The 26,287-nt window shown below is 24.6% G+C and overlaps 1 protein-coding gene across 1 annotated transcript in view; it reads right to left on the reverse strand.

Moving 5' to 3' along the window:
* LOC113556547 (ABC transporter G family member 23-like) overlaps positions 1 to 9,475 on the reverse strand; it is a 47,273-nt gene extending 37,798 nt beyond the window's left edge. Inside the window, exon 1 of the mRNA XM_026961566.1 lies at positions 9,313 to 9,475. Coding sequence (XP_026817367.1) covers positions 9,313 to 9,422 — 110 coding nt within the window. The 5' untranslated portion in view covers positions 9,423 to 9,475. The remainder of the gene's footprint in view (positions 1 to 9,312) is intronic.
* Between the last annotated feature and the right edge of the window lie 16,812 nt (positions 9,476 to 26,287).

Here is a 26,287-nt window from a genome sequence, read left to right on the forward strand (position 1 = left end):
TATGTATGTGCAAAATACACTTTTAAATATATCTTCCTGATTCATATAGTTTAACGAAACACATAATATTTATTTAAATGAAAAATAATAAATAAATGTATATTTTACTAGTGGTCTGGTTAAAATCAATATACTCCGACGAGCGGAAGCATTATTGTGTATAATATGTAATATTATATTTGTGTATTTACTCTGTAGGTACATATTACATAATATATTCTTGTTTCCTAGTTTGAACTTTTCAGAGTGGGAAGCTGTTTGACCTTATAATATTACAAGACCGCGGAGTAAACAAAAATTTTAATGAAATCGAAACATTCATATAGTGCTATGATAATTGACGCTATTTCGATAATTATTTCACTGTAGATCAATGAACGATGTAAATAGACTATACTGATACACGATATAGATATTTACCTACACAAATAACCATAACTAAACACATCTTGATTATAATAGTTTTTACTATTTTATCATAAATAATCGATTTCAGAAACGCTATCAAATCGTTAAACTGAACTTGGCTTATCATTGCCATAATAAATTTATTAATTTTAACAAAACGCAAAGACATAAAAATACGTTTATTTCACAGTTCATAACCACTTACATATTATATAATCTACTCTAGATTTATATTAGTTAAGCTCATTAAATTAATCAAAAGTAGTATTCTAAAAAGTAATTAATTATTCAGTTATTCATATTGTATCATATAAATTATAAACACATATGACGTATTGCTTTAACGGTTTTGGAAATTTGGAATTGACACGATTATGATACAACTGCAAGTTTTTCTGTTACAGTGATTTAAATAATGTTTTATATTTAATAAATAAAAAATAATAGGTATTATGAAAGACGTAAAATGAATGAAAATTAAATCATTCAAAAAATATACACACGAGTTTATAAAAACAAACTGCTAGGTAATCTGCTTGACTAGGTCACTGTATACAATTTTTAAATGTATTAATACGATTTTTAATTTTTAAATGTACTAATATGTTATAAAAAAAAAATTATGCATTATTAATTCTTTAATTCCCTTGAAAAACGAAATTATACGTATCTACGCTACATTATAGAATAATTAACTAACAGAACGGCTCTCAAACTGTGAGGAGCGCTTCCCTTTGTTATGAAAAATAAAAATACTGATTTTAAAAATTGTAGACAAAAACGTATAAAACAAATGTTGAAAACACAGTTTTATGACATTTTTGAATCAAGCCTATTATATTTACTTTACGAAAAATTGACCAATTTCAAATACATAGTTAGAAATGATAATAAATTACTTATAAGTTATAAACAGACTTGAATTCAATTTTCGTGTTTAAAAATTAAATGGATAAATACTATTCCAAAAACTACCAACCTCAATATACCTAAAGTTAGTAGGTTCCTATTATTAATACTAATATGAAGTTTTTGGATCATTCTATGTACCTATATATATAATCAATTTAATAATAGTTCACATATTATACGAGTACAACTAATACATCGTTTGCAATCTCCAAAGCTTTTATTATGCAGTACGCAATTTAACAACATTAAAAATTTAAAAAATGTGAATACGTAATTATATGTTACTGATTATAAGGTACCAAAAATATAGTTAAATAATAACATACAAAAATTATTAGGTATTTGATAGTCATTAAAACGTTCCACTGTTGTAATTTAGTTATTAGGTAATTTATAGTCTTTGCTTGAATCGAACAGGTAATATTAAAATATTGTAAAACCGAATGAATGAAATATTCTGATTCCTCGTTTTACTACTCAATAACCATTAACAATTTATAATAAGTTACAATAAGTTGTAGGTACATACACGATTGCCAATATATTTAAATGTGTACCATACATTTTAGTCAGTAAAATTCAGTCAACAACCGTTCCTAAACTAAAAACAATATCTCAAAATCTCAAACTTATTAGGAATGATATATTTTATACTTAAAAATAACTGTAGAAAAATAATCACAACGATATTAATCATGTTATGTTTGAACTTAAAAATAAAAGCTGTTTGTAATAACTATTGTACATATTACCTATATGTTATGTATAATATAAAACTCTCCGGTTAAATTTGTAAATTTCGATCACTTGGTTGATGTACCATGATCACGTGCGCGTGTATGAAACCGAAAACTCAATACTTATTGAATTCATCATAAAATTAGGTCATGGGCAAGCGTAAGATCGAACAACAATATATTATAACACACACGTTTGAACATCCTATTATACGAGCTCGTATAAAAGACTAATTATTATAAAAAAAAAAAAAATATTTAATAACGTATAATGCGAGGACAATAGAAAAACATTTATAGACTTATAGTAGTTGAAGTGAATTGATAGTTAATATAATAATATTAATATATTATACACTGCGACTTATCTCGATTTATTTGTCTTTGGATATAATAATAATATATATGTACATATACTTAAAAACTACTCAACTATTTAACTTTTAATTTTTTTAAGGTTTTTTTGTTATGCTTAAGCCTAAGGAATGTCCTGTGTCACCTGTGGTGGTATAAACTTTAATTTTCAAATAAACACCTAATTTTTAACTGTAATTATTTAATGGATATTTTTTTTATTTTTTAATAATTTTGAAAATTCAAAAGTGTAGTTTTTCAGTTTTTAAAATGTTTATATTAAGGATAATAGCTAGTCCTTAAAAATAGTTTTACAAAAATTTAAAATTAATGTGATATCGGATCTAGTATTTATTATACTCGATCAATTTTTATACATAATACTTTTTGATAGATTAATATAAAATAGTTTATTAGTACTTCAAATTACCATATTATGCTTAGTGCATAAAATCAAATAACTCAAAACAATTCTTTTGAATTTTGAATTGTTGAATGTTAACATTTTCATAAATATAAAATAATCCACTAAATAATTTATAATAATAACGAGTAGATTGTCATTAGAAAAAAAATGTTTACACACATTTTTGAATCTTTGCAGGATACTTCGTAAGTTGTACAATAAATTTAAAAATTTAAAAAACAGGATCTAAAAGCAACCTTCAAAATTATATGAAACACCTGACTACTAAAATTCAGTGCGGACAGAAAATTGTTATAAATTGATAATTAACTGTTATATTGCTTCTATAATTTAAAATTAACAAAAATAAGTAAAATACGAGTATATAGGTATGCATTTATTGAATTCTTCATTAATACGAAAGAATAAATTATGTCGATGTATTATCATGTTATAATATACTATATAGGTAGGTATTATTATATTATTGTTAAATCGAATAAAATTCGCCTATTAAAATATCAAACACTTATTTACCTATCAAGCTGTTCCACGAATAAAAATGCAATCATCTTTCATGATTTTGTTCAACTTTATTTGTAATAATAATAAAATATATTTTCAATTTTTGTTACCGCTACAGCTATGTACAATTTACCTAGGCAGTTACCTATTGACGAATTCAATGAACGCTTATATATAGTTCATTGAAAGATAATATAATATGCATTTTAAATCATGGATAAACCACCCGTGCGTATTGATACCCCGTGGAACGAGACACGCGATGACCGCGCATAATATTATTATTATTATTATATTTCGCGTACTGCTGCCGAATTCGATACCTATTCATAATTTCATGATATCTTTATATTAAGTGTATACTACCAAGTGTATATTATATTTTTAATTATGTAGCGATGGCACGCAGCACAGCGGTCAACTTTCGTTGTCTCGTTCAATGTCAAATACTACATTATGTTATAATACTAGTTCGATTGTTTTTTTTTTCTATCTCATGACTTTTGTCCCAGGTCCGCGTGTAAATAGGTACAGAACTGCTGGTACAGCTGGTTCATACCTGCCTGTCTATGAGTTTAGTATGTGTCTGCGTAAATCAAACAGCGCGTAACAGTCAGCGGTAGATATTAACACTATTATATCCAGTGATAGGTGGATGTTTTAATATTTCTTTACCTAGGTATATCATAATAATATGTCCTGCGTGGATTTAATTTCCTAAATGAAACATTTTTACTTTGCACGATGCAAACAAGTTTAAAGATCAACAAACTATTAAGGCACGTTACGAGCATAATCCATTGTCTTATAATATCGGTTACAAAGTATCTAATACCAATGTCATTTGAACGAGTTTTCTACGAAGAGGTTATTTAAATATTTATATATATATACATTAATATTATAATAATCAACCGAAATATAATGTGATCGAATCGAAAAAAATCACTCAAGACAACGTACCCGTGTTAACTCCGCCTTATCAAGAGGACGTCATACCCGCATGTGTTTGATGTCTTACGAACGTAGCATAGCAAATTTGCGTTCAGCGGATTCAATTTTATGCTGTTAGCTTTAATATTAGAGTCAATTTACCTATTATCAAACTTAAAGGTAATAATATTGTCTGGGGCATCTCATAGGCTTTTATTGATATATTAATTTTCAAGTAAGTTAGGAGTATGAAATTATTAAATATTTGAAAATGTTCATAATTCACTAAAAAATTAAAATATCGTAAAAAACCGATGAGGGACACAAATAATGTTCTTGCCTAAAAGTTTGATAATAAGGAGTATTCACTCTAATATTATAACTAAAAGCACAAGATTGAAACTGGTGAACGAAAATTTACTTGACAACACATGCGGGTGAACGTCCTCTTAACGTTCAACAAAACAAAATGTACGTTCAGGGCAGGTGAGAACTTTGATGGGCCCCAAGGTTGATCAATTCCGGGCCCTTTTACTTATATATATATGTACTTATTTTATACTTAACTGCCCCCCTAGAGATCCGGGCCCCGGGGCTCTGGCCCCTTCTGTCCCACCCTCTCACCGTCGAACATAAGAGCGAATGAACTTGAACCTATTTAAATTGCATTCATGTTTTGAATAGGTAGTCTACTACAAAGTAGTAGTTGTAAACATAGACAATTGTTTTCATGACGGGCAAATGTAATTTATTAATTATTTACATTTTTCGCCGTACATAGAACTATAGGCAGTAGTCATTGGCTTGATTGCTGTACTATTCACGACACATTTTAAATGTCACTTTGAAAACAGATCATACGTAGTAGGATAATTAAGTTTACGGAATTCGTTAGGACAATTACATTATAATAAACCTATCGTTGGACGCGTATCGACTTGGATTTCCCGCGAGTACCTATTATACGACTATACCTACATGTAAAGTAAGGCAATGCCGCTATGCAGCACACAGCCGTACAGTGACTTTTCCGTATCATTTAATGTACCTATCGGTTAAAACACGTTTCAAACATAGGTACCTACCAGCCCTGGTTTATAATAAAACGCGAAAACGAACGATTTGTACTCTGTGCTGTGTCAAGTTCACTGCCGCATATTTCTTCATTTATGGCATTCCGGCGTCCTAGTTACTTATTTGTTTAGGTACGTATACCCAATAATTGCTAAATATGGTATTTGCGGAAACCAATTAATTATTATATGTCCGAGTGAGAATGACAACGTTGTATATACATATTTTTTTTCAAACAATATAAAATATTGTGTTTCAAAAAAAAATATTCAACGACACTTCGCTGGCTAACTGCTGAGTGCTGACCGATGCACTTATTTTATAATTCATTCATAATAATCGTGTAGTAATGCAGTACAATATATTTTTACTATTTAAATCGAATACAAATATTGTAATACCTATAAAAAATTAAATTATTTGTGAATTTTTCACATTAAAAAATAAAATAATAAATATAATATTACTATTTATACATAATTGGCAATATCTAATTAAACATTTCAATTTACTTTCTATCAAAATATAAATAAATAGAATATTATGTAAATCAGGCAACGTAATATTATCAGGCTTCAATAAGAGTTTACCTACCTAATAATATGACATTTGTTACTTTTAGACGTTACTCATCAGTTGTGCCGATAACTATGTACCTATAACTGTATAAGTATTGCGGATGCTATATCTAATTTAGGTGGGCGGTGCCGGGTAGTCAATAGTAGTCCTTAAGAATATAGGAAATAGGTATACAACACAAGTTATAGATATTTAGATAAAAGTATATGTTATCCGTACTTAAGTAAAACAAATTCATTGCTTACTAGTACTTTCTCTATATCAAATTTTATTTGTACGCATTACCATTTGAAACTGACATCAGCGGCTCAGCGCCACTGTTATTCATATCAGAATACCTATAGTTAAGTTATCCATGTTAAGTATAATAATACATTGTGTCCGTAACCTAACCAATTATTATGCTTAAATATAAAGCTATGACATAATATAATAACTGGCTGATTAACACATGTGTGTGTGATAAATTATGTAAATAACACGTTCTGATTATATTATAATTATTACTTGTTACCTTTTTTACGAAAACCATAATAATAAATTCGTATCGCCCACGCTTTTAGCATTGATCAAAAATTATTTTTGTGTTTGATATTTTAAAAGCTGTTAAAAAAAAGATATTTACTTTGTACTTACTCGATGAGGGAGAACTTGAATTTTTTTTTTTTGGAGGAGGAGGGTGATCTAAACTTCTCAAAGCCACCCTATCATTAATTCAGGCAAATAGTCAACGAGTAATTTGTACAGCCGTTATAGGCACCTATGTACTATAACATATTATATAAATAAATCGATACATTCACGACCGTTGAGTCTATAATATGATTATTATATTTATTATTATTTAATGTATATGATGTAAATACAGTAAAAAAAATTCATACAGTACTTACAATACGTCTTAATTACATTTTACCATTGATTTATCAAAAAACTTGAAAACCTAATTCAAGATACCTCATAAGGTTTTTTTATAGCTATTTAAAAATATTAAAGATACATAGGCACGATTTTATCTACAAGAATTTGAAATTAAATTTGAAACAAATTAGATATTTAAACAAAGAATAATGATTTTAGTTCTTTTATAACAGTTTTAAAATATTATTCATGGATAACTGAAAATTATAATATTAGATTTTATGCACATAACGCCTTTTATAAATACAATATTTTTGACAAAAAATAATTCAATCTACCATATTACTATTACTTTTATACTTCTTTCGTATTTTTAAATTTTTTTTATGCTTATTCAGTTAGTTTTTATAGTGAAATTTTATAGATCCGGATCCCGTGCATAAAATCACATATGAAAAAAAAAAATGTTAAGTTTCTCTAATATGATGGTGGATGATGCAGACATGGTTACATGAATGTATCGTTTAAAATTTCTCAATATATATTTCTTTTACGTGTAACTACTTGCAATTTACTACATAATTATATCTCTACTAACGCTTAACAGTACTGTAATATCCTAATTGCAAATTAATTACGTTATTATTATATATTGCAGCATAAAGATCTGATTTTTTAAATTTTTATTTTACATTAATAAACACCATGCCATATTGTACATTATACGGACCCTTATTATTCTGAGTTTTAATTTAATATTTTCTTAATTGTGTATAATGTATTATTTTTTAAATATAGTATAGGTACATATTATGTAATTAAATGGTTCTAAGTCTCTTTATTAATTATTTTTTTGCACTCTAAATCTTATTAGGTCTTAGCTTCTATAAAGTACGAGTTTATATATTATGTTTCTTATTTATGATTTATTAAGTGCCCCCCATACCCTTCCATTATAAATGTTCTAAATCCATGCCTGCAACGATTTTATATACATTTTCGTCAATATTATAGGTGTATGCTAATTAATATTATGATATCGATGGTTAAGTGGTCCCAATTTTTTTTCATCGAATTGATCTTTATTTTATACTATTTATCGTTTGAAACTTTTTTGAATTCAAGCTATTAAATAAATAAAGTTAAAACGTTTTATAAATATGTCCTAAACTCACAAAACATGTATGTGCTTAACCATTGATATATTATTATGTACCCTATACAAATAGCTACTACCTATATTATTACACTGTGTGTCAAAAATTACAAGATATAGAATTTCTAATTTTTCTTGTAAATACGTATAATATTAATTACTTTTTTAGAACCAAATTATTATACCTATTCCATATGTATTTGTATACAATGTTAAAATATTGATGCGTATAAAATAAATATAATCAAAATTATGTTTAGTTTTTTTTTTTTTATTAAATCTGACAGTTCTTACTCCAGCAACCATATAACTACATGTCAAATTTGTATTAATTATAGTGATATAAATACATAATATTATGTGATCTCTATTTTTTTTCCAAGGCTGTGGAAATTTCATTATTTTTTGTCATCGATCATTATATCAGTCTTGAAATGGGCATTGACGTAATAAAAAAAAGGAAAGTGAGTGTCCCTTTAAATTATCATAGTATACGTTAAAATTTTCAAGTACCCACGAGGCACGAATAATATTTTTGAATTAAATGAAAAATAATTTTTTCCAAATTTGGACTGAAAATGTATTTATAATAAAATCATGTTCATAAATACATGTATACACTTTTTTTTTTGTTACATTATGTATCTCTTATAGGGAATCTTGTATTAATTTTATTTCTTTAAGCTTTTGATCTAACGGCAATTTTTTTATCAATAAAAGGTGTCAAAGTATTTTGAAAATTATATCATGTTTAAAAATACTAATATAAACATTTGGTACACAATTAAAGTATATACTACAGTTATTCAGTTTTTAATCACAACCGAATAAGAAAATTTTGAAAAAAAAATCCAATTTTCCATAACTTTTTTTTATTAATTAATGAAAAAAGTACTGGACATTTATTTTATTTTGACTCTCCGAAGTATCAACTAGTTTTACTTTTCTATTATTAAAGCTATTTTGAATGTTACATACGAAGTACATTAATCGATACAAGTTGGTCCAGTATAACCTAAATCTTATTACCTTAGGTTATAATATAATTTAAACTATATTAATAAATATTAAATACTCAACAATTTTTTATTGTACTGTTATTTTTCTAAAAAAAAAAAATCAAGTAACTACCAAAAAAATGATATGATATATAATTTTAAGATACAAAAATTATACAGTATATATAAAAAAAAATTTACCAATTTAATATAATATTCATAATTTTTCTCAAAATATTTTTTCCCTGAGAATTACATTACATTTAATATTACCTATATAATTATTAAAACAAAATTGTCACGAAATAAAATTAGAACTAATAGCCTTATCAATAATAAAATAACATAATAGGTATATTATCTACTTACATACTGCCACTCGAGACTTTCATATTAAATCCATCTAGTACTATGTAATCTGGAGGATAAATTTTGCAAGCATTTTTTACTTCTACGGCATACTCAGGTCTTTGGTCCATTATGTATCCAAATGTACGAATAACGATAAACGAATCACGACCTATGAGCTACAGATAACTATTTCAAATAACCTTAATGTTACATTGAACAAACTATATAAATGATAGTTTCCATAAAAAAAAATTCAGCTTCAGTCACGGTCGTTCAGTTTTGAGATACATGTGGTAGGAATAATTTTTTTTTCTCTTTTCTATGTAATAATATTAAATAGATAATTATTTAGGTAACTACTTTATATAAGATAATTAGATAAATTAATAGTGTACTAAACCGTTTAATAAATCAATACAGTATTATCGTTTTTTCTATAAATTAATTTACACTGTGCATTGAGTAAAAATTATTAAAATAGAACTAGTTAAAATAAAATATAACCTAATATATTATATCACTTCACATTTGATATACCAACATAAATATTTAATATTCAAATGCTGTTAATAACATATTTAATAAATAATTAATATTTAACTTAATAGTTATAAGTTTCTAAAAATTTACTTGATACTTTAACTATCTGCGTGAATCACATTTCGCAATCAACACATCATCTAGTTAATTGTTGAACTTTAGCTTAATATCTTCACACTTTTAAATGTAAAAACCAACGTTCATTGTAGTGATTGTAAATTTAAATCGGACTAAAGACGTTAAATAGTTGTGTTTAATTATTGATAAATCGCTCAAACAATACAAAAATACAAGTTAACACAGATAATTAAAAAGTTATACATTACAAATTTATAATAATAAAACATATCGTTAATATTTATTTACTCAAAACAGTTTATTTAACTTAATTTTTTCCTATGGAATTTCAATATGGGATATTACTGTAGTAGTACTTATGAAATACATTCAACTCTTCCGATTACTACTTATTTGAATGGTTTAGTGAAGTTAATTTTTGATAGGACAAGGTTACATATACTTATAGGTATCCTTCTATATTCTATTATACAAAGAATTTAATATTGCCCCAGTTATTATTATATATTTTAAAATTACTCTGCAACTTATGAACACATATAAATACCTATCATGTAAACCTGTAGATATCCAGATATATAATACTAAAAACAAACTCTAAGTACCTAACTTAAACACGATATAATATACAATTTATAATAATATTGTTTGCCAACAAAAATCGATTAACAAAAGCATTCAGTTCTTTAAAAATCTTGTAATTAAATAAATTGATATTGGTACCTTTCTTTTTTTAAATTTTATTTTTACATTAAATTTTAACCATCATATTATAGTAATTTAATTTAACTATTTTATTGTTAATCTCATTCCATACGGCATGTCATATATGAAACAGTGTAAATAATTATTAAGACAATTCTATTTTTAATATTTATTTTGTTTAATTTTGATTTTTTTTTTTTTTTTGATAATTATTTAACTCCGTGATGTAGCTATGTTATTGCATTATTCTATTAAAATATGTCATTAGTTTTTTATTCTTAAAAATAGAAAAAAAAATTTATTGGAGTTAATGTATTTTTAAATATTAATTATTAATTAGGTATATTAAATTATGATTCAATAATTATTTTTAAATATACATTATTTTTTTGTTGCAATTAAATAAAAAAGCAGATTGGTTCGGATAATATTAAAGTTTAACTATCTATAAATTTGTTATTTTCAATCATTTAATTAGGTAAAAAAATATTGTCAATACCATTATGACATTTTTTTTTAATTGTGTAGATTACTTACGTAGATATATTGAGAAAATATTTATTTTTATATTAGTGTTATAATATATTTATTTATATGAATATTTGAAAAACAATTAAATTATATTTGTTATAAGAGTAAAATACGCATCACGCGCATATCTAAGTTAATTGTTTTTGTCATTTTTGTTATTTATAAATGTTTGATTTTAATAGACTAAACTGGTACGTACATTGCAGCACCACACATGGCACATAAATAGTATTGTTGTTGTACCTATTTACTATGTATAAGTATAATATAACTACTAATATTATCAATACTCAATTTTGACAATACCAGTCGTATAATTTTTTTGAGGGTGAGGATATCCTCCATGTCTAGACATCATAAAAATAGCCTAATGTATCAGTATTCTACTTATTCCTATTAAAATATTTATATCCAAACGGTAAAAGTGAAATTATTATATTACGAGTATACGCGCCTATGAGCCTATATGGTCTATCTACCAAACATATATTATTTACCTAGAAACCAGTGGAGGACGGATTAGGACTTTTTTCATTAGGTAGACTTTGCCTGGTCAGGCAACTCACATAAGCTATTGATTCATTTACAAATATTAATTAAAAGCATTCTGTTTAAAGGAATATTTGATGTATAGATGTATTAATATTGATACTGAATACGTCAATAAATTGTTAAAAACAAAAGTAATTAATTAGATAAAAAATTTATAAATTATATATATTTTTTTAAAAAAATTGTATATTACAAATTCAGTTTTATTAAATGCAAAATATGAGTAATTTAGTAATTTATTTAGTAATAAATGACTAATTTGAGAGGATTATTTATGTTCTCAAAAAAAAAAAAAATAAATAAATAAATAAACAGATAATAGAAAAGTTAATCGGATTGGCTATACTTTTATATACTTAAACCCATTAGTCAAAAAAACTGCAAGAGTATTTTTGCAATACCATCAAAATTAAATATCCCAATATTTATCAGACATCTCAAAAAAAAAAATAAAAACAATTAATATTTATATTAGTTTTGACATGTTGGCATGTTAACATGACTGTTTAAAAATCAAATTTTGATATGATTGGATATTAATAAAAAAATAACAATTTTAATTTTTTTTGTTGTCGTTCTAAAATTATAAATCACGGAAACTTAAAATACTAAACCATTACTCAAATCATCATTTTCAACACTCTGTGAAAAAAAAAAGTTAAATTAATTATTATAGCTATTTATAGACATTTAACATTTTTTGTGTTTATAAAAATTGAAATGCTTGGTTCAAACACTTGAAAAGATCCTTCGTACGTTGTTTTTATGGAAATTTAAAAATATCGAAAAAAATATTAAACAATTTTTTTTTATTTACATTTTAAGTTGGAATAGGAGCAGCAATAGATATTTAAACGATTTTAGTTTATTTTGTTTTAATTTAAAAAACATTCAAGGAACTAAAACGTTTCTTCATTGTGTATATTATTATTTACATAAAATTATATTTTAAAAATATTTAGTTTATTCTCAAGCTATTTATATTATGAATCTATTGTTCTACAACACTTCGATAATAATTTAAAAACGAATATCATCGATAATATTATTATATGAATGTATAATATTATAAAATATTACAATAAATGCGATATTTTTGGCAAAAATTAGTTCAACCAGTTATTATTCCGTATTACTAATTAGTAATTATAGTAGTATAAATATAAAATAAAACATAATACTATAATATAAATATATAAAAAATTGGTGTTGCTATTCAAAAAAAATGAGTACTGAGTTGTACCATACATGCACGTATCGAAAGGATTAAAAATTTGACATTTATCTAAAAATGTGTATTTAAGTACCTATTACTCCCTTTTATTTGGTAAAAATTCCATTTAAATACAAGATCTTAGATCATCAAACTGCGAAATATTTAGTGGTACCTCTTAGCGTGAACACACATTAATAAATATGTCTACCAGAAAGTTAAAATATTGTAAAGAACAATTGATTATATGAAGTCCAGTTTTTACGACATTGCATATTCACCCGTAATATAATTATTTATCCTTAAACAATTTTTGTTATTTTGTTGTAATTCATAAACGAATAACCATATAGATATAATAAATCTTCTGTAAATATGTTTATATTATCAATTTCTAAACATGAGATATTTTGACACTTTTTAAGCTATTTAAAAATATTTGATATTTTCGATATTTTTTTTTTCTATTTTCTATCGATAAAACAAAGAGTAGTAAGTTGCTCACAAATTATATTAAATTATATTTTACTATAATTATTCTTATAACAATAACTGAAAACAATTTGTCTATAAATAGACGTGTGCTAATTATTTAAAGTTATGTTATATTTATTATTGTTTTTATTTTATGTACTATAAATGACGATCTGAACAGACCCGTATAGCTCACTATAGTAGTCGTAAACTGAATTATAGGAAGCGAATTTTATAATGTTATTTAAAGTCTGCTAAATCAGCCAATAAGTGTCATCAGAATATAAAGTTACGTAACACAATAATTATACTATGAGGTACACTATTATTAAATCTACCTACCTATCATGCTAGTTTTTTATTATTAAATTTAAATCAAAATTATAATTAAAAACTATATCACTTAAATTTACGTTTTACAGAATATTAATTATAGGTTAATAGATAATTAATAATTACTATAATTGGTATACTTTCATTACGTAAGCCCATATATAAATAGGTGTTTTAGACTCAGATTTTCTGCATACGAAATATTATTTCTCATCCATAGAACGTTTAATGTAATAAAGATTTAAGTTGTTTTGTAAGTTTACATAAATTAAAATAATACTTTATAAATAATAAGAAAAAATATATATTATACATATAATAATAGATAAGTTATCCATAACATGTAATTATTACATAATATATTTAATATTTGATTTTTAACTCAAAAAACTTCGCTTGATTGTCTCCGCTCGTAATAGTTTTTTTGTTTTTCGTATACAATGAATTGAAATTAGATTTAACACTTCTATTACAATGAGTTACTCAAGGATTATGATGTACACTTGAGTATTACGAGTACCTAACACCTACAACTATTCAACAGAGCAGGAATGTGTTCATGGAAGTGTGATGACTGATGAAGATGTAATACTAATGTAATCCCCTTTGATTATTTTTCTATTATTCTATTGATTTTTATGATTTATTTTCAAAATAAAAATGCATGTTTTTAATATTTTTTTTACGTGTTTTTTCCTTTAAATTAAGTTGATTGACAACAATAAAATAATATTAATAATAATAATATATAATATGATAAATAAAATAATAAAAGCATAGCATATTTATCGTTATTACGGGGTGATTTACGTCTAGATATTACTAATAACTAGGGCTCGGATTTATATGTAAATACATATTTTTACTGTGATTTGATAAATTAATTTAGGTGAGTGATAAATTCGTTTTGAGGGATTTTCAATGAAATTAACTATATTTTATTTTACATATTTTGCCATAAGTACATGTTTTATATATATTTCTCAAAATAATAATTTATATGAGTTTTTCTACATATTTTGACAATTTGTTCATTAAATGATCTATTTAACGTATTTAGTACGCGTATTTCACCGAATAGCAGAAATCACCCGATCAAAATTTACAAAAATACACGAATTAATATCTACAGTTAAAAAAATATTTTTAAAAGCTCCTAGCCGCATTGAAATATTTAAAAATATGTACCCAGATTTAAGTCTCCTCTACAGCCAATTGTAAACATGGTTAAATACCGCTAATTATTATGTTCTTTTGAATTTGAAAAATTAAAAACGTATGTTATCATAATTTGTAATCAAGATAATTAGTATTTTTATTTTTTTACCTTTTTTTATAATTTTTAATACGTTTTTTTAATAATTTTACCAATCATATTAGTAAAATACATATTTTGAGTTTTGGCACATATTTATGTATATATTTTGGTAACATAAATACATATAAATTTGAGCCCTACAGTAATAACTAATAAATATTACTGTTCTTTTCAAAACAACTGAGTACGTTTTTGCAGCAGAGCGACTTGTCTGGTTTATTTTTACTTCGCATAGTTAAAGCCTACCGTCGACGGATCACTTTATTTAGGGGCCTCGCTACGATTATTATTTAAGGGACATTATTTAGGCAATTTGTAATCTTGTCTTAGCCGCCCGGGATCTACGTGTTAGTTGTGAATGATTATTAGTGTGAGTGAAATTCAATGCGGGTACAGGCTGGAGCCGTCAACGGATTCCACTCTTGTACGCGCATGAAATTGTCAATATTTCGATGACAATAAAAATTCACTATACGAATTTTACGACAACTAACTTCTTGATTTGACAAAATTAAAGTTAGTTGACGTTGTTTGATCTTGATTCTGGAAAATATTTAAATTCAGCAGAAAAATATCTGTAGATCGTACGAAACACTTTCAGTTTTTAATTTTAATCATGATTTGAAAAAAATCATATTTTCAAGTTCTTATTTACACTTCAATACTTCATTGTAATATAAGAATATAAGATTTAATTTTTACAAAGTATTCCGTACGATCTATAAACTCTTAAACTAACTTTAATTTTGTCAAAACTTAGGGTCTTTTGAGCTAAAATTGACGGCAAAATTTAGGTCTCATAATCGTACATTCTTTAGAAAAAATGAATGATAATTAAATATTAGTAATGTTAATTTACCGTAAAATGTGATTCTTATAAAAGATACCTATTGTGCAATAATGCGACATGACGTGTTGCCTATGTGTGTATTTTCGGGGCACTATTTAGCGATGTTAATATATCATAGTCTATCATTTTTGGTAGCATCTCTTGATCATCAGCATCACCGGCATGTATGAGTCAAGAAGACGGCATCGCTACAAAAAAAAATAAAAAAAAAAAGGTGGGAAATAAAAGATGGACAGCTACATCTCAAACGTAATCACAATTACTATTACCAAGTTCAAGGGCAATTGCATATTTCGAGTAAATTATACAACTATTTTTGTACTTGGACGCCTAAATGTTTGTGAATATATTTCATGTATAATCACTATGGTATGTAATATTTAAATAATTAATTAGGCATATTCACATTTATACACAAAGGTTTGATATTTGAAAAATAACGTGATGTCAGTCTATGGGAAAACAAAATGAAAATGAAATGAAAAACATTTTATTTAGAAAACATGTTACCTTAACTACTTGTTGAAGAAATTAAATGATTTCAAAAATAAATACAACAAACTAATACACTTATAAATAGTTATTATTTTTATTTTAAGTAAATTCATTTTTCATGTATAATTAATTTTTTTTATGATGCGGGTACGACGCGACTATAATATTATGAATGAATATATTTTATAGTAGTTACATAAAAAATAATAATATACCTTTTTCTGATAAATTCTCATGCGACATGATTTGTTTTGATTATTGTCGTAAATCCGGAAATTCAAATTTCGACGCGAAAAATGCAATAACGGATTACACACACTAATGTTCATTTACTTCTCACACATTAACACAGCCAAAATGTGCATGTAATTTAAAATGCCTAAACACTACTCCTTAAAACATGGTATGCTGTGGATTATAGATTATTATGTTGTTTGGCAAGCGTGTCCAAATAACTATTTAGAATTTAGAATTAATCGCATCTATTTTGTTTATCTGATTTCCCTTTGAAAATGTAAGGACAGAGGCTCTTTAATCGTAAACACTTGAAATATGCCGCTGTTTACTGTTAGATACTTAAATGATCACTTTCTTTTATACACAATGGCATTTTAAAAATATTAAAATTAATTTAAAAGGTTATTTTAGATTCTGTGTGGAGTAATGAATATATTGAATTTATAATTGTATTTTTAGTGAACACATTTTACAATAATTTTAATTAATATTTCGATCTTCAAGTTTGAAGATATTTTCTAATCGGTACTAAATGGTTTCTAATCAGTAACTGACTTTGAGATATTGAAATTAAAAGTTATAAGAATTTTAAAATAATAACTGGAAAAAATAAAAACATTTTTGTTGTATTTCTTAAATTAATAACCGTTATGACTTGAAATTTTCACCAAATGTATGTATAATTTATACATATAATAAATTAAATTAAATTAAATTAAATTTTTATAATAATTTATAAGCATTATTTACTAGTCATCATATAATTTTCAAAATATTGTGTTTGATCGTCCTAAGTTGATGAAATTATGTATTAAAACAAAAATAACGTAAAATAACAGTATTTGATATTATATTGTTTTAGTTCACAAAATATTTATCTCGGGAACTCGAAACGACCACTATTATTATCGGCATTTAATATTTTCGTATTTATTTTTCTCTAATAATTATTGATAAAAAATTTTATGATTGCCCAAAAAGCTTAATAAAATAGTAAAAAATCCTAGATATTTTATTCTTACAGAAATTTAAAAATATCAAAAATACATGTACACAATTTTTTTTTTGACAAATTTTGACAAAAATACCCTATAATGACTTATGCTGTGAACCTATTTACAATATTCTACAATATCAGTAATATGTTATACTTATAATGATTAAAAATTAGTAATGTTAAATTTCAGGAATTTAATTTTCGAGTATTTTCTTAGTGAAAATGTTGAGAACTTTTTAAAATATATGTAATTTAATTTTTTTAAATACAATCTTATTAGTTTATTGGTATTTATACGTTTGAAATATTTTTAAAGTAAATTTATTAATATATATTTTATTTCATTAGTTTGACATTATTCTTATTCTTAAATAATCCTTATTACTTATAAGCTTAATGTCAATAGTATACTCAAATATAAAATATCTACCTAATATATTTTCATTTTTATAAATCAACTTTATTCTTTAAATAATCTTAAATTAACAAAAAATATGTGAACATAAACAATCATTAATATATTGTTATTAAACAATCTCATCTGATAGAAATTTCCTTTTAACATAATTATTCATTAATGATAATAAAATAAATGTAATATAATACGTTGTTTTCGGCAAAAATTAATTTAACCTATGATATTTTATTTAATAGTTATAAACGAATTACTAAAGTATAGCAACATTAATATATAAGATAATATTATACAAATAATTATAATGCGATAATACTGACTTACTGAGAAAAATAATTAAGTATACGATGCCGTGGCGATAGTAATAATAATAATAATAATAATCAGCGTTAGATTTTCAATTAATATATATATATATATATATATATATATATATATATAAATATAATTTAAATTCTTAAACGAGAGTAAAACGGCGGATGTCTAATCAACGATTACGATTACGTGGAAACGTAGAATGATGTGTAACATGATCAGTAGTCGAAGTTATTAATTAATGACCTTTTTTTATTTGCTCGTCCGGAAAATAATAATTAAATGTTCGGTTATTTAATGTTCGGATAGTCGACAATCGATATTCTGATATATATATCATTAAAATTGTTTTTCGTATACAGTATAATTTAATACAAATTTAATATATATATATATATATATAATAAATAATATTATTATTATGTCGTGGGCCATATTATGGAAAATTTGTTTTTTTGGCTTTTTGCAGTGGGGTAGCTAAGTAGCTTGTTTGTGAACTACTTATTATTTTTTCAAACAGCCTACTGTTTTTCAGGCTTATTGCATATCGACTGACAGATCTTAGGCCATTTAAGAACTACAATCATTATACAATAATAACCAGTTTACTTATTTTATTTTAAGGGTAATTTATAACTTATACAAAAAAAAAGAGTAATATCATTATTATAACATATAAACTTAATCATTATAGTGCTTATTATATATTTAGTATTGTATTTATTTTATAAACTGTATCAATGGCGAGTATCAGTAAAGTTAAACTGACAAAAAAGAAAATAATATGTAAAATATTAAATTGAAATATTACATAAAATATTACATTACAATATTAAATACGTAAAATATGTACTTATTCATTATTGTCACGTGGTTTTTTCATGGAATTTGAGTTTTGCAATACATTATATTTCCGTCAAGCGCATCTATTTGTTTTGCACAATGTTTTGCAAAAACATTTTTGATAACCCTGCCCTCCAAATTGCGAATGTTTTATCGCTGTTTCTCTTAATGTTATTATCGTATTTGGTACTTTAACAAGAAATTCTGCATCGGTTGTTAGTAAAACATTTTTTTTTGGTTTAGTCGATATTTCAAAAGTACCTACCTAGTACCTAATATAAAATAGAACTAGTAATTACTAATATAATAGTCAATAACTTTAAAATAAACTTGACTTCACTGATATTAGCCATTGATACAGTTCATAAAACAATAAAATAAAATATATAATACTAGGTATAATATAATAGGCACGATATTTATTCAGTTTACATATTTTAATAATTCTATTGCTCTTTTTTTGTATAAGTTTTAAATTACCCTTAAAATAAAATAAGTAAACTGGTTATTAATGTGGCCGGAACTACGGCCTGGGCCAACTGGGCCATGGCCCAGGTTAATTGGCTCCGTATTAATGTATACATTTGTATTGTAATAAAAAACATTGGTGTTCCCTATCGCCCTCCACACTTTCCTTTCGATATGATATAGGTGCAAAATGACTCTCGTGAGTGGCCCAGTCAAATGAAAATGTCTAGTTCCGCTTATGGATATTACTATATAATGATTGTAGTTCTTAAATGGCCTAACTAATGTTAGTCTGCATGCAATAAGTCTGAAAAACAATAAGCCGTCTGGAAAAATAAAGAGCTAAAATGACTAATTTTTTTTCTTTTGTAAAAAGACTAATTTTCCATATGGCCTATGACATATATCATGTATTAATATATATATATATATTGAAGTCGCAAAGTATACTCGTCACACCTACTGAACAACAAACTACTTATCCACCTTTTTAATTTTTATGAATGATTGTTGTAGATTCTGAGCGGAATGAAAATTAATAATATTACTTCTGTGTGTGCACGATAAGTAATCGATAAAATGCTTTAATTTTCAAATTTGAAGGTGGTTTTGGACAACAAATTAGATCTAGTTTATGCATAGAATGGATAAAAATAAAAAATTCCTAGTATTTTTCAAAATAATCAGGCAAATCAATAGAATTTTAGTAATTTTACACTCGACCAGATTTTGAAAAAGTCGATTTCTTTATTTTGTAATAATTCAAAAATGAAAAAACAGTAAAAACTTGAACTTTTTTATCAAGTATTTATACAATTCTTTTTTTAAATGATATAAATATTTTTACTATTTTTGAACTATTTATAGATCATTTACATTTTTATAAATGAGTAAAAATGCTTGAAAATATTATACAAGTTTCTTTTAAAAATTATCAAAAAATTATAGTTACAATATTTTTTTTATAAACATTCCAAGTTAGAATTTCGAAAAATTATTTGGAAGACGAAAATTCATATACATTTTTTTGTTTGCACCTAAGATTTTAAAAATTAATATAACATTATTAATAAATTTAAAAATCAATAATATTAATAAAAGAATTTCTACTAAGGTCAAATTAATTTTTTATAACAGTTTAAATTTCAATTTTTTACGATATTGAATATTAATCTATGTATTATTAACTATTTCTCCTTAAAATTTTTTTTGTTTTTTGTTATAAATAATATGATATGTATATTATTGAATTCAAATTTAACACACCAATTACAATGAACCATTCAATGTGTAATAAACAGCAGAGTGCTCACTTACCTACCTTTTTTAAATAAATTATTTAGTAAAGAACTTTTTTATTTAAGTTTAATTGAGCTTAATAGTTTTGTTTGTTTAATTAATCGAGTTTCTATTAAAAAAATGAATTACCCTAGATGAAGTTATATTGCTTATTACGCGGGGTATAAAAAAATAAGTTTTATTAATCGTTAAATCAATAGAAATTTCTATCAGAAATATCAAGAAAGCATTAGAATATCAAATTTGAGATACATACACAAACTTGGTTCAAACGAAAATTCTATCTTATTCAATTATTACCGAGACAAATATATATATTTTTATATTTCTGGTGGAAACGACGCATGCTTGTAATATTTATTATTGTGTCACATGCGCGTTCGTTTTTCGAACGTAATGTCATATTTCATGATCCTTACTCGTAACATTAGAAATCCACTAACTAAATTCTTACTACAGCTTATTTATAGTTAATCTTAAAGCCAATTTATATACTTATTATATAGTATCGAATTTCCAGAGGAAAAAAATACAAACTGTGGTCAAGTGAAGCAAGTTTTTTTTATCATATTTTTATTTTATAATTAATTATACAAATCTTTTATTTACTTTATAACCTATATGTTAAACAATTTTGAATAACGTCAAAATTAATTTTCTTATTTTGTTAAAAACCCAAAAATTGTTTTTGCAAATTTTTTTGTTGTTTTTCTCAGTTATTTATAAAAGTACGAACATTTTTAATTTTTGTCTTCCAATAGACTAACTAGATTCACTTTCCTACCAGAAACAATGTGGAAGTTAAAAATTAAAAATCAAAAGATTTTTATTCTATTACAAATTGTTTATATAAACAGAAAAAGCACACGCATACATCGCTTCGCTCAGAATCTAAAATTTAAATGAAAAGTACAAATTATTGTCAAAATGACGCTTTTTACATAATATACTTTAATGTTTTTTTTAGAAATAATTAACTAAAAAAAAATAATGGATATTTATTATTGAAATACAAATCATCTTAAATAATATAAGATTTAAATCCTCTCGTACAATATTTAAGGGTAGTAAAACTATCAATACAATACAAAGAATTTTGAACCTATGTTTATAATTAGTAGAGACCGGAATTTTATGCATTTGCTTATTCATACTGAGTGTAGTGTATATACACTGTATACATCATACGAGGGTTTGAAAGTTGGGCGATTCAGACCCAACTGATTCCATAGACAAAACTTAATTTTGCATATAATGGCATATTTGGAGGATTAGGACATATTTTTTCATAAGTGCATATAAATAATCAATATATTTCATGTTTTTATTTTGGAAATTGGAATTTTTAAATACTGCCAATTGCCATACTAGTGAAAAAAAATTACTGTCAACACGGTATAAAATTTTATCTTCTCTAGTTTGCTACCGTATTGATTAAAAAAAAAAATCAATATTAATTTATTGGTTACACTGCAATATTGTTATATTTTATTTGTTTAAACTGTTTTAAAAACATATAATGATGTTTTTTATGTATATTTATTTAAATATTTTGTTAATTAACTTAGATGTTAAAAGGTCCAAAACTCCTAATTTTGTTATATTTTATTTGTTTTGTTTGTTTTAATGTTTGTAATTTTTCAAAGTATTATAAATTTATGATGCATATTTAAGCATATTTTTCAATTATTTGTGCACATTAACATATATTTTGACTTTTTTGCTTTGCATATTTGCATCATATTTGCCACATTTTCAGTACATATAATTCCGGTCTCTAATTATAAGTTTATAACTTATTCTTTTTATAAATCAGTAAGGCAGTAAAGTGCCTTTGGTTAGGTATAAATACATAATAAAAACAAATACTTAATTTTAAAATAATTATGTAATTTATTCAACAATTTTAACTACAAAATTGACTCAGTGTTCTTATAGATTGGGTTGAAAAAATGTATAAAAATGTATATGAATATATGATAGTAAAAATAAAATATTAACAATACTATAAAGAATCTCTATAATTCTCTACTTTATAAATTACCATGTTTTTTAGTGGTAATTAAATAGCAGAATGCATATAAAAGAGCCTGTACACCCCAATAGTACTTAAATATAACTGAATAAAGAAACGCAGAAACACCGTAATGTTGATTAAATTATTTATATTTAATTTAGATACCATATAAAATATAAACTGATACATTATTAAATATAATTACACAAAAAACATCAATTAAAATATACGCGTCGATCATAACAAAATACAGGTGCAATATAACGGACTATTATACATATATTGTCGTTAATTTAGTTGACCTTTACAAAATAATCAGGCAACGGTCGCGACAGTTTATCTCTATATAATAAAAATAATTACGATAGGACCGCGACAAATAAACCCACTATATATCTCGATATAATAATTAAGTATTCTAGGAAACTAGATAAATTTATATTGTAAATTATCAAAAAAAAAAAAAAAAAAAATGAAAAATAATAGTGGAAATCAACTCTGCTAGTGCTATTATTTGTAATTTATGCAAAAATAATGAAAACATCATTGAATCGAAACAACATAAATTAAAAGGCTTACAAAAAGCTGCGGAAAAAATGTTAAAGATAAAAACATATTAAATATTTTACTAATTATTATAAAATAATATGAGTTCTATTGTTTACATATAAGTAACCTTAATTTAACTCAATTTAAAATCAAAGATTGTGTTCTAGTTTCAGTTTCTAAGGTGGGTAGAGGTCTATCAGACTCGACGAATATAATTGCCATAGACCGATAGACCATAGCCACAGAACAAAAAAATGAGCTAAATCATCTTGGAACCAAATACGAAATAATTAAGGAATGGTTTAATTCTTTAACTCTTCATTCAACTACATCTAATTTTATTAAAATATCAAAGGTAAATAAAGCAAAAGAGTTAAGTCTGAGGAAAATATTGGTTTTAAAAACAGGATGGCAAAGTTTTCATATCCATTTCACGAAACGGGTCAGAACGCGAAATGGATGCGACAGCGACATTACCTATATTTAAAAATTTGAAAACGGAAGTATGTGATCGCTATACTGAACAATAGGTGTCGATTGTCGAGTAATGGTAACTCGTCATTACATAAGTAACTATAATGTACCTATGTGTTCAATTTGAATTCAATGATGCAGTACCCCAAAATCTTTTATTTTAAATAGTATGCGTATATATATGTTTTTAAATTATTTCCTATTTTCCTATAAAGGTAAGTATGAATGTTTAACCCCTCTCCCCCGAAAACAAATCCTGAGTACGGCACTGTAATGATGAATCATTGCATACGAAATACGATTCTGAGGGAAGACAGTCTGTCAGTCTATAATAATAGTTAGTACTTACATTTTATGAAATATTAATGTTGCTATTAAAGGAATTCATTTTACTATTAGTAGGTTAATTAATTTTTGTCAAAAATACTGCATTGAAAAATACAATTGTGTGTATAAAATATAATACTTGCATACTTTATAATCATTATATTGATAGTGCAATACGTTTTTTTTTTTATCGATATTAATAAAAAAAAAAACTTAAACAAATCTTAAATATTAAATGTCTATAAATAGCTCAAAAGGAGCCAAATATTTTAAAAGTTATACCATGTGTAGAAGATACTAATATGAACATTAAGTGAACGTGAAGTAACGTACCTACAGTTATTTTTTTTAAATATGACAAAATATCAAAAACTGGCTTAGTCTAAATGATTTTCCCCCAATTATTCAAAAAAGAACAATGAAAGTCTTAATTTTATCTACCTAGAATATCAATTAAGACTTATTTTCCTACTAGAAAAGATATTAAAGTTGAAAATTAAAGCTTTTTTAACAATACAAAGAGAAAAATAAACACATAAATTAATATAAAATCAATACAGTTATCGTTCTGCTCAGAATCTAAAATATGAGATATGTGTTTAAAATAATATAATTTAATATAACTGTATTTACCACAAAACACAATAAAAAACAAACTTAAAATAATAAAAATATCTAAGTAGAAAATTTAAAAATCAAATCTAATGAAATTTTCATTGTTATGAACTTTGGCATGGCATGAAATTACAATTAGTGAACAAGCCATTACGAAAGTTCATCGACGACGAAAATCCATGGTCGCGATGGTAAGATATTTTATGTATGTTTGTATGTAATTTTTATATTATAACATTGATATGCGAATTTCTCTAAAATGGATTTTCATATTTTTTAAAGTATACATTTAACAAAAAATCTTGAAAGCCCACATTGGACAAACCACAATTTCATAAAATATTTTTTATTTTAATTTATTTAGTTTTATTAAACTTTACATAATTATATAATATATTCGACAAATTAATTAATAATTTACATTTATAACAAATTGGATGAATTGTATGCGATTTTCTCGCCAAGTAATTCGTTGGTTTTTCAATTTTAATTAAATAACAAAAAACCAAAAAATTATTCTTGGTGAATAAAACACATTTTTTGAATTTTATTATATACTTAGTAATAATTTACAATATGAACATTTCTAACTAAAACATTTTATGTGTACTATACTAAATTGAAACTTATTGTTAATTAGGTATATATAAAAGTTATTATAACTTAATAGTTTTAAAATTTTAATTTAAAGTAATCAGTATGCAAAAACTATGAAAATCTGTTCTCGACAAAAATCCCGCTCTCCGGGGATTTTCCTCAGTTGAAAATTATTGTATATTATCTTTCATGAATGAACGCAGGAGGGGTTAGGGTGGTTAACCGCGCCTCGAAATATTAGGAACAAAAAATAAATTATCTGACCTACAAATGAATAGCATGATATTTATAAACATTTTTCAACCATTCACCCTCGAATTTTTTCCTGCGTTCGCACATGTTATCTTTATATCATGAATTGTATATACATTTATTTAGAATTAAGTAATTCAATAAATTATATACAAGTTTCTCCAAAGTGAATTTTCCAGTTTTTTCGTAATAATTAGTTATTTACAAAACATTCAAAAACTAATTATTAAAAAATTCACATTTTCATGATATCTACATTTTATAAGTACATATGTATTAAGCAATAACAATTTTAAACGTAAATCTAATTTAAATAAATAAATTGAAAGAATTGTTTGTGATTTTCTCACCAAGTAATTCTATTGTTTTTCAATTTAAATAAAGTAACAAAAAACATTAGAACTAACTTGGTGAATAAAACACATTTTTTAACCTTATTATATACCTACTTAATTATAAAATATACAAATAATATAATATACAAATACAATAAAAAAAA

The sequence above is a fragment of the Rhopalosiphum maidis genome, chromosome 3 (assembly GCF_003676215.2).
Source record: "Rhopalosiphum maidis isolate BTI-1 chromosome 3, ASM367621v3, whole genome shotgun sequence".
Classification (NCBI taxonomy): domain Eukaryota; kingdom Metazoa; phylum Arthropoda; class Insecta; order Hemiptera; family Aphididae; genus Rhopalosiphum; species Rhopalosiphum maidis.